Here is an 11102-nt window from a genome sequence, read left to right as displayed (position 1 = left end):
AGGAATGTTTTAGTCCTGTTGATATTGATGTATAGAACAAAGTCCCTGAATGAAAAAAAAGAACCTCAAGATTTAGCTTTAGCTATAAATTAACAGCTACTATTGGAATTTTGGGCAAATATCTGACAGCTTGGTTCTCCCACATGCCAGCAAGAGAAATACAAGTAATTACCAAGTAACCCGAATCAATAACTCTTATTTATATTAAACATGGTTTAATTAAGCTCTAGTAAATAAGTGATCAAGAATCCAGTCAAAATACTAAGTATGTATGTTTCTATGTATGTTTATACTTGACCCATCAGATGATTTTACACTGAATGAATTAGGCAATGAATCTAAGCAAAAGTTTTCGTTTTTGAAATAAACTGAATTAGGTTTTGTTTTATTGCATTTTATAGAGAATCCCACAGCAGAATGAAGCATTAAGAGGTAGAAATTCAGCCAAGGAATAAATCAACCACAAGGACAAACCAATTTTAAGTGAAAATGGCTTGGAGCATGAGTAGGAGTAAGAATTATCCAGCAAGTCATTTTTCCTCTGTGAAATCAATATCATCTTCATTAATGAAAATCATTTCATTCTTTTTCTTTTCATAGAACCAGTATGTTGGATCAGCTTGTAACAGAGGCAAAAAAAAAAAAGAAAACAGAACACCATTCACAACTATGGCTGTTCCTCAGCTATCTCAGCCTGTCCTCCAACATGAGTTAATAAGGTGCTCTGCTACTGTGCCATCGATATATTAGTCCCACTTTTAAAAATCTGCTGATAGGCCCCATATATTTAGAAGAAACACTCCCCCGTACTCCACTATTTGGCAAAGTTGCAGAACAAACTTTGGGGTCTACAGATCTCCCAGAAGGGAAATTCTTTCAAAGCAGTTTTGATAAGAAGTAAATTGCATAATCCTTCTTGGCAGATTGAAAACACAGTTTCTAATTCTTTCCTCAGGCACATGCACTTACACTGCTCTTTGACATAACATTTTATCTGCTTGTGTGTTCTCCGTTCATGTGTGTGATCATACCTGGTAAGCTGTTGTAGAGAAATAAATAGCTGTCAACATCTCCTTTGGGCTCCCTCCATGAAACAAGAAGTCTGCTGGAACTGTGCACTTTGAAACGCAGCCTCCTTGGAGCTGAAACTGGAGAGAAAGTTAACATATAAAACAGATGCAGGAATAAAAAACAAATGCATAAAAAAAATTCTGTTTAAAAAAAGGAAACATCCTTGACACATTTCAAACCATCATTAAACACTTGTTAAAAAGAATTTAGCAAGAATCTGAAATCTAGAATAAAATATAAGACTCAACAAGGAAATGATTAAAAGGAGGGAGAAATTAGGAGTTACTTTTAGTTTGGGTATTCATACAGCCATTAATTCACAATGCCTTACAAACAAACATATTCTACCCCCTGCAGCTGCATTGACTCTTGTAACATTTGTTGTAATCCATATGGATGAAAAACTTGGATTACCTCTTTTATGAGTGACATTTTGAAAGCTGGAGGGTTCAATCAACTATCTTATAAGGGCAAGTAATTCACAGAGCTACACACCTATGTCCATTTACATAGGTAAAAAGAATATTCTGAAAAATATTCAAAGGAGCCATATAGTTATTATAGTTAGCATAGTTAGTAATGCAGAATAATTTTTTAAATAGTTGTGGAATCATGCATTCAGAAAAAAAATGGCTGATTATAGAAAATTAGTACAATAATAACTATCTATTCAGGAAACACATCAAATAAATGGAAGAAGGTATTTTGATCAGAGCAGACCAAAACTAAACCCCTTGACCTTCATCAGAAAAGCTATCTGCACCAAAACAAAAAAGCCGCAGTACTCAACATCTTTATGGTGAAGTATGACTGTGGAAATACATACTTCAGAGACAGGAAAGCCGGTCAGAGTCTGAGTGAAGATAGATTGGAGCTAAAGACGTGTCAGCTCTGAATAAAAAAGTCATAAGAAGCCAAAAAAGATGGATTCAACCTAAAGCTGGGAGCATCTGAATATACAAGCAGAGGTACAAAGGACTGGATTTGAACGACTGATATCCAAATGCCACAGTGGCCCAGTCAAAGTCTGAATATAAATCAGAAGAATCCATCAAGCACTTGAATATTACTGACTAGAGACATAGATTCCATCCAGTTTGACCGAACTTGAACTATTTTGCAGTGAAATAGAACAAATTTTCGGTTTGTAGATGTTAACAATAAAGAAATGGGGTGTCTAAAAAAAAAATTAAAAGCCCAAAATCTGAAATTACTTGTGTAAAAGGCAAGTTAACAATAAGAATTAAGGTTGCAATGCAAAGTTGGAGAAATAAAATCAGAGATTACCTTAAAAGTATCTAACTTTTTCTAAAATATTCACATCTGTTACTTGCCGCACATATGTGGCCCAAAAGACTTGGAGCTGCAATCTCTTCTGGAGTTTGTGATTTGATTTTTAAAAATGTATATGATTTTCCTTCCAAAGCTATGCACAAATGGTGTAGGTCAATAGAAATAAAATCAATGTTATGGCTGTAATGTGATTATATCTGGATAATAGGGATAATAATGTAATAGGGAGTGTATACCCTAACAGTTTAGTCTATTCCATATTGCTGGAATATTTCTATGTTGTTTATATTTATGCAAAACAAATAATGCATCTACGGCACAGATATTTAATTGAATATGAATCAAAATGCCATCTATGTTGTATGTATTACTTGTTTTAGTGTTTGGCATCTTTTACACTAAAGCCTTCCATTTTCCCTGTTGTGTGGATTTTAAACTTAAGGTTATATCCCGTGATGCATCCATCCGTGGTTAATATTTACTTTATATTTAGAAAGCATAATGTGCCCTGATCCCAGTGCTCCTTCCTCTGAGCCCTCATGCTACCCCTAGCCCACAGAGTCTTTGATGACCACATTGATTTTAGGTTTTTATTTCTGAGCCTGGAGTTCAGCGGTTGGCTGCTAATATCCTGGTTTCTGGGTCCAAGACTGACCATGTGTGAAAGAGAAGGGGGGGCGTTAAGGCTGGATTTTCTATACTTCTGTAATGGTAGCTAGACCCTGAAATTACTTCATTTCAAACTTCTGCTCAGATAGAGCAAATGGACAAAATTAGTTTGGTCTTAAATTTTTTGTTTAAATCTCCATAAAAAAAATGTTAACTTAAAATCTAGAAACTCAGTATTATGCGAATGTTTGATTGGTGAGATATTTGTTTAATTTACAATGTAATGATTACAAATTGTTCATAAACTAATAAATAAACATTTGTGGAAAAAAGTATAAAATTTAACATTCAAAGTGAACATTTAAATGTCCACAAAGATGTTTATTTGGAGTACAAATGGGAAAAGGGCCTTCCCAGGTTGCCACCTTGTGCTTTTGATTTGCATCATAATTATATTTTGAATAGTTTGCCTTTTTCTCTCACTTCCACATCCAAGCCTGCTTACTTTTGGCTCCTGCATTCAACACTAAGCTAACTAATAAAATAACTAGGTCCAACAGTCATGCTAAAAATATGTGTTTTATTAATTAATGTTTGGTTTAGTTAAGCAGGTTGTATCATCTGAATCTGTACAAGGGAATGTTTTTATGATGTATAAACAGAAAATGAATGTTGTTCAAATTAAAAAACACAACACACACACACACACACACACACATGTTGTGTCACAATATCCTTGTGGGGACCTTCCATTGACTTCCATTCATTTCCCACTAATTTATATGGCCTCACCGTGACCTTTGCCCTAACCCTAACCATTACCGACACATACCTATCCCTAAACCTAAACTCAATTCACACCTTAGTCCTAAACCTAACCCCCATCCAAGAAGAGAAAGTTTCCTTGTGGGGACCAGTTGTTGGTCCCCACAAGTACCTATGAGTCCCCAAAATGTAGCATATTCCTAGGAAATTGTCCCCACCAGGTATTAAAGACATGGCCACACACACACAAACACATAAAGTCGTGTTTTCATGACTTATGGGTACTAATGGTACATTTAATTGACTTACGTTCATTTTCTATGGCCTAACCCAGACCCTTACCCTAACCCGAACTATTACCAACATATACATAAGCCTAACCCCAACTTAAAGAACAGCTTTACCTTATGGGGACCAGGATTTTGGTCCCCATTAGGACATATTGTAGGTCCTTATAATTTGTGTAAACAAATTGAAGGCCCCACACCATCTTAGAAACAAGTCCACACACACCCAAATATATATATGTAAATATATATATATATATATATATATGTAAAGATTCGTCCGAAACTGATAAATAATGAAATTGTTTGCCTTCATTTCTTACTATAAATCAATCTCTGCCGACAAAAATTCACACCAACCCAGCAAATGCAAAAATATTTCAATCTAATACTGCAGGGCTGAAATGTAAAAATCATCCTCCCAAAGTCAGTTTTTATTACTATATTTTCTTATATTCTAAAACTGCAAGCATTTAGAGTACAAACATTTTAAAACAAATCTTATTATTTTTGGTCAAATATTTTAGGGGAAAACATGTTATTTCTTTTAAAAACAGTAGTTAATGTGCTTGTTTAACTTTATCTTAACTTATTCATATAAGTCTCAACTATTAGGCAGAGCAAACAAAGGAGGGCAGAAATAACATCCTCTTATAATTCTTCATACTCAACTGTAATTTTCATATGCATCAAGAAATATCTGGTTCTTAAGAAGCGACAGTGCGCCACCTATCCAATATTCCTAAAGCATGGTCTGAAAAGGTATAATTATGCCACACAATAAAAATCTATGAATAATTTTAAGTGCATGATAGCACTCAGAAGATTAATACCTTGGTATCACTTAGTGTGCTTGATGGTAGGTGAAGTGAGTAGGTAGGACCTTTATAATTGGGTGAAAATTGCTTTGAGTGCCTTTACTTTTGCATTGCATGTCAATGATTGTGTATATCTTACTGAATTATTGAGAAAAACTGCGTTGAAAATAGAGTGAGCCCACTGTTTCTGTGAATATTAAGATCTATGAGTAGGACGTTTTTATAGACATAAAAATGTGATAAATGACTTATGGAAATAAAGCCAGGATGCTTACAGGGCCTCCGATTACCCTTCAACAGCCTGACACGTTTGTTGTTGTTTACCACCATGCAGCCATAAATATCATAGAGCCACATTATATATTTGTTCTTTAGATATAAGGGCCAATATTTTCTCTATTATGCATTCAATAAGGTCTAGTTCTGCTGCACAATATGAAGTCCTTGTGTAGGAGGACCTCATATTGTGTTTAATATCAAATGTGGCCCTATATCTTAGCAGATTTTTTCTGACTACAGCATATAAATATAGATTTTGCTTGCTTTAGCATGGTTTGGGCGAATGGTAGATAAAACCATGATCCAGAAGCAAAAAGAGTGATCATGAAGGTCAAGGGAAAAGTACAATTTTAAATGTAACCATTTTAGTATATTCAAATCAAAAACTGAAACTGGGAACACAAACAATGTACCATGTGAAATGAGAAGACAGACATAACAAAGGGTATTAGTTTAAATCCAGGATAGGACCCAACAAGCAGGTTCAGCATATCCAACTGTCAGTGGCAGCTCTTGTATAACTGGTGCCCTTGATAAATCCTTCCTTCTGCTGCTTTATAAACACACTTTGTAAAAACCTATTTTTCAGTTTAGCTCTGGAGCCTGGAGAAAAGAAAGAAACTCTGAAGGTTGGAGCTCTGATGAAGGCTGGAACCAACAGCAAAGCTCAGCAGCCAGGAACCAACAAATGAGCTGAAGAACAGGGAAAAAAGGTAGGGCCAACTGGATACTCTCATCTGAGAAGTGAGGAACAGTGGCAGGAGGAATGTCTGCTTGGACACCTTTGTTCAAGAACCCAGAAATATGAGGCATGTACACCTGGGGACCCTATAAGAAAACTAGGGAACTAGCTTGAGGTTAGGGGTGGCCTTTTGTGCCATCAGACATGAAAGAGCAGGAGGAGCTTCCTTCAAACAGCAGTCGGTGGGCTCTGGGATTTGGGAAAGTGGGGTAAGTTTTGGGACTTCAAAATAAAAACTATGAAGTGTTTTGATCCTGCTTATGGCAACAAAGGCCTATGTTTAAGCCTAGAAACAGACTGGGAGAGTCTAGAAGGTCAGACCCAGAGGCTGCCTGTGTGGCACAATAATCTCAGAGCATTGAAGAAATTCCCATTCTTTTTCAGATTACACTTAGCTGTATTTGTCAAAAATCCCAAATAAACTAATGAACTAATAAACTAACTAGTGAGATAGACTACAGGTATCTCTTGAAGATATAGGTGATAACTTTAATTTTCTGCCTTTGAATGCAGAAAAAACAGAAGTAATTGTCTTTGGATCAGGTACTGTGAAGAAGAATCTTATTAGGCAGTCATTTCAAATGGATTGGATTACAATAAACTTACCGGTAAATAAGGAAATAAAAAAATGTAGTGTTGTTTTGATCAAGACCTGTCATGTAAAACCCATAACAAACAGGTTTCTAGGGTATCCTTCTTTCATTCCAGAAAACTACACCAGTTAAAAGCTTTTTTTTCAAGGGTACCTGTGTAAATTCATCTAGATCATGGCAACCACAGAACAGAGTTATATTGTAAGGCAACATTGAAAAAGACTTCTGGATAGGTGTTTAAATGTCTTTAGAAAAACTGGGCGAAAGTCAGCTTGTCATGGGGTGATGCTGAGAAACTAGTCCATGCATTTGTTACTTCAAGGGATGCATATTGTAATTCTTAACTATGAGGAACTCCAAAAAGTGAAGTTAAAAGCCTTCAGCTGATCCAAAACGCTGCAGCCAGAATTCTGAAGAAAATTAAATACAGAGATCATATATTTCCTATATTATATTACCTTTATTGGCTTACTGTAAAAGAGTAGAATTTGGCACACACATATAAACATTTCACATATAAAGCCCTAAATAATCAAGCACGGTCTTATATCAGAGATCTGATTACTTACAGTATGTTCCTAACAGAGCACTTCACTCTCAATCTGCAGGGTTACTATTGATTCCTAGACATCCTTTCCATGGAAGAGATATCTGCAAGGGAGACACCTTGTCTACTTTTAAGATGAGGCCCAAAACTTTCCTTTTTGATAAAGCTTATAGTTAGAGTGGCTCAGGTTATCCTGATCTATTTCTATAGTTATGCTACTATAGGCTTAGACTACTGGAGGGCATAGGGACTCCTTTTCATCATTCTGCTTCATTCTATATCTATTCTCCTATACAGCAGTATTTGACGGTTCAACCCCTGACTCCTCCATTATGGATAATAGAGTTTGGCCTATTTTCAGTGTTTATTACTGTTTTTACTGTGACTAATTGTATGTGATCTCATTAATCTTTTTTGGCATAAAACCAGCTCAGTGCTGATCCCCGAAACAGTTTCTTTCCTATACAGAGCCCCCTATGAGGAAAGTTAACAGTTACATTTTCTAACATAAAAAGTATTTCTATATCAGTGCATCAGATTAATTTTTGTCTGTCTGTTTCTGTCTCCTTTAAACCCTAGTCAGCCTTGCAAAAGGCCACTCACACTGAGTCTGGTTCCCCCAGAGGTTTCTTCCTGTTAAAAGAGAGATTTTCCTCTCCACTGTTGCTGCATTCATTCTCAGTGTTACAGATTGCTGCAGTCAATAGCAAAATGCCAAGGACTGTCTACTGTTACTAAATGCTCATCCAGGATGAGCGAATCCTGCAAAGTCAATAAGTTGATGCAATCAGCTGGGTTGCTAAGAGAGAAAAAACTTCTAACCAATCTGTCTGTATGATCTAATTGTATTGTCTTTGTAAAGTGCCTTAAGATGACATGTGTCGTGAACTTAATTGAAATTGTTGTTAAGTTTTGAATAACATGCTGCCTTCTAGTGTGGTGGTAGGGAAATAAAACGGTAAGCATTTAGTGTTGTTTGTATGGAGACTGTAACTAAAAGGTTGTTATGTAGATATTTACACAAAAATATAATAATTTATCATTAGAGTAAACAGGGCCTAAATTAACATAATTAATCTGCTATAGTTGTTTTTTTTATATACAAATAACTAGAGGTGTGAAAAAAATATTTTGGAACAAGAAATAAGAAGAAGAAGAAATAAGTTACTCACCTTAATTAGCATTGAACTATGAATTTCAAAAGTTATTTTATCTTATTATGTTTTAGAACTGCAAAGTGTGTTTATTAAAGAACCAGAGTTTTCAATTGATCAAAGATAGTCGGGCATAACTCTTGCCTAGATACTGTAAATTACACACACAACCTTGAGACACCCCTAAAAGGGTCAAGGTTGTTGTTTAATAACATTCTAACACTTTTTCATAAGTTCAGACTCTTGTTTAGCAGTGAAGGTAAATTAAGCAGGAGATTGACGGATGGATCAATGCAGTGCTGCAGTAAAGTGGATGCTGCAACAGTCAGTCTCTGGTTTTGTCCTCACTGTCATTAAATATGGGTTATGAACGAAAAAATAATAGAGGTGGCTGGAATTTAGTTTTACCGCTGATTTCCAGCCAGTCAGTTACCCCTCAGTCCCACTGAATGTGGAAGGGGTGCAAAAGTGCTGCAGTGCAGCTGCACAATGCCTGATTTCCCTACAAGTGTTTCAAAGTAGAGTGTGTCTGTGGGTTTGTACGCTGATCAAGAGCGGTCCAAGTTGTGTGCTTGTGTGCTATAAATAGAACAATAAACCATTAAAGTAGTTGTTTAGCAAGCACTACCTGTTTCTCACTAACCCAGTGGACCTATAATATGTAAGCTGCGAAGGCTCACTTTTCCACATTTCATGGAGCAGAAAGATTAGAGCTGAGAGGACTAGCTTGGTCATCCGGTAGAGGTCCAAAGCAAGGTGAGCAAAAGTTCAGAACACTCCCTGGATGGCTCCCTCAGGAGGTCTTCCAAGCATGTCCCACCGGGAGAAGGTCCAGGGGATACCTGGTACATGCTTTGAGGGATAACATACAGCTGTGCAAAGAAGCTTTAACCAGAGGGGGTAAGGAAGGGGTCTGCTTATAATATAAAGATAAGCTGAAGTTGAGGAGGGCAAGTAAAATTAGTTAACCTTTGCTTAAATGTTACTTAAATGAAGAGAGGGACACTAAGCAACACCAACTTGTATTATGCTCCCTAGGTGAAATAACACCAAAGTCTGATTTTAAAATTCATGTTCAGTTTATTGCAGGTATACTTTTCATTAAGGTTTGGAGTGACTCTACTTAAGTTTGAAAGTCGAATGACTGTGACAGAATAATCACTTGTTTTATTGCTGAAAACCATGGCTGTGCAGGTTAATCTTCCAGATCCATAATTTGGAGGTCAAACACGGGGCAGTATGCAGGGGAGCTAGGGGTGGCAAAGGCTACTATTTATACAACTGCAACTATATGAAAACAACTTTTTATTTTATGATTTTATTTACAAAGAGCACACTGCTCTGGTATTATAACGTTACACCTATGTATTTTGCAGTTGTACACTAAAGGTAAATTGTTTCCAACATTATGATATGATATTCCTTTTCTGAACCTCAAGGGTCAAATAAATTGCTGTGACAGGTTGGGTCAGGCCCCACAGGTCCTGTGTTGGACACATGCGACTTAAAAGGTCTTTCAAGGTTTGTGTTATCTGTCTTCTCTAAGTTGGAAGCCCAATGTGAAGTGAAATTATTTGGGTTGAAGAAATGCAGCCACTTGAATCTGCCAGGCTGAGAGTTCCCTATCAAGATTAGGAGCAGTGAAAGTTCACTGGTGATCCTGACTGATGAGCAAATGGCCAGTATATAGGTCTCCCGCCCCCTTCTCAGCCATTGTCCCCTTTTTCAGCTGCAGAGGAGAGTCTTCCAATCTGATTTATGATGGGTTTTTTCCAATCAACTTCCCTTCAATACTTCACTCCCACCACTCAGATGTTCTTCAATTCTCCTTGCAATCTATGTTCAACTTTCCTTTCAACATTTTTTTTTGCCCTGTTTTTCTTTGAGCTTGCTGACTTCCCAGTCGTTGTCTCTTTACAATTTCTTAGCATCACTTTCTTTTTTCATTTCCATCACTAATCCGTTTCTCCTCCCACTTTTCTTTTCTACTGTAGTTCTTCTCAACCTTGTCTCGTATCAGTGGAACTTTGAGTTTCCTTTCCTTTTCATCTTCTCACCAATATTTTGCATATTTTCCCTCCTTTCTTTAAGTCCCTGGTTACCCTCTCCTTGTCTCTCCAGATAAGCCTGTTACTGACTCCGCTGAGTACTCAGGCTATGGGAGCTTTGCTAATACTCTGGATTTATGGATGACAAATGCTTTCTCTGTTACCACAAGATAGCTATCCTGTACCATACCTGAGGGAGAATGTCTGGGCGTGCTTACTCAACGTGGCGGGTGTCTCGTTTGTACACAAACTAGTCTGTTCACGGAGACAGCACTTAAAGCAAATCCACTCTGCCTTCTCTCCACATCTCCCCTCTTTTTATCTGCTCCACTGCTCTCATTGAACATTTCTCTCTTTTATCACATCTTTTTCTGTCATCTTCAGTATTAAACTCTCCTCTAGCTCTCATCCATTTCACTCTTTTTCCACTTTTTATTTTATCCCCTCCATCCCCGCCCTCCACTTCAGCATGTGCTTCAGTGAATTAATGCCTTTTTACACTCTTTCATCGCATCCTTCTGCAAGTAATGCCTTTTTCTTTTAGCAGTCATCCTTCTGATGCATTGAATGTGTGAGACTGAATACTAAGTTACATGATTACACTGTTGCCCTATCTGTTCCCCTTAGAATTTTGGTTGAAGAGATAAAGCATTGCATTTAAATAACAGTAAGAAATGATGAAATAATAAATAACAAATAGCAACATATAAAATAGTCATCCAAACTGAGACTAATCATACTGTATGCACATATGCTCAGGTTTGTGTACTGTTGCTAATTCCTTCAGCATGTTTGCACCCACAACTCCACTAGAATATCATTGAAAAGTAATTGATTTCGGTAAATCAGTTCAAAAGTGAAAGAATATTATAGATTCAGTGCACACACAGAGTGTG

General features: G+C 36.8%; 1 protein-coding gene across 3 annotated transcripts in view; it reads right to left on the bottom strand.

Moving 5' to 3' along the window:
- Positions 1-11102, bottom strand: part of col14a1 (collagen, type XIV, alpha 1) — a 176961-nt gene that overhangs the window by 149478 nt on the left and 16381 nt on the right. For all 3 annotated transcript variants that reach the window (XM_015380812.1, XM_015380811.1, XM_015380813.1), the window contains one exon: positions 1032-1148. In XM_015380812.1, the coding sequence (XP_015236298.1) occupies positions 1032-1148 (117 nt within the window). The remainder of the gene's footprint in view (positions 1-1031; positions 1149-11102) is intronic.

The sequence above is a fragment of the Cyprinodon variegatus genome, unplaced genomic scaffold, assembly GCF_000732505.1.
Source record: "Cyprinodon variegatus isolate N-32 unplaced genomic scaffold, C_variegatus-1.0 Scaffold221, whole genome shotgun sequence".
Lineage (NCBI taxonomy): Eukaryota > Metazoa > Chordata > Actinopteri > Cyprinodontiformes > Cyprinodontidae > Cyprinodon > Cyprinodon variegatus.
The sequence above is the reverse complement of the archived record's forward strand: the minus strand, read 5'-3'. Positions and strand labels throughout refer to the sequence as shown.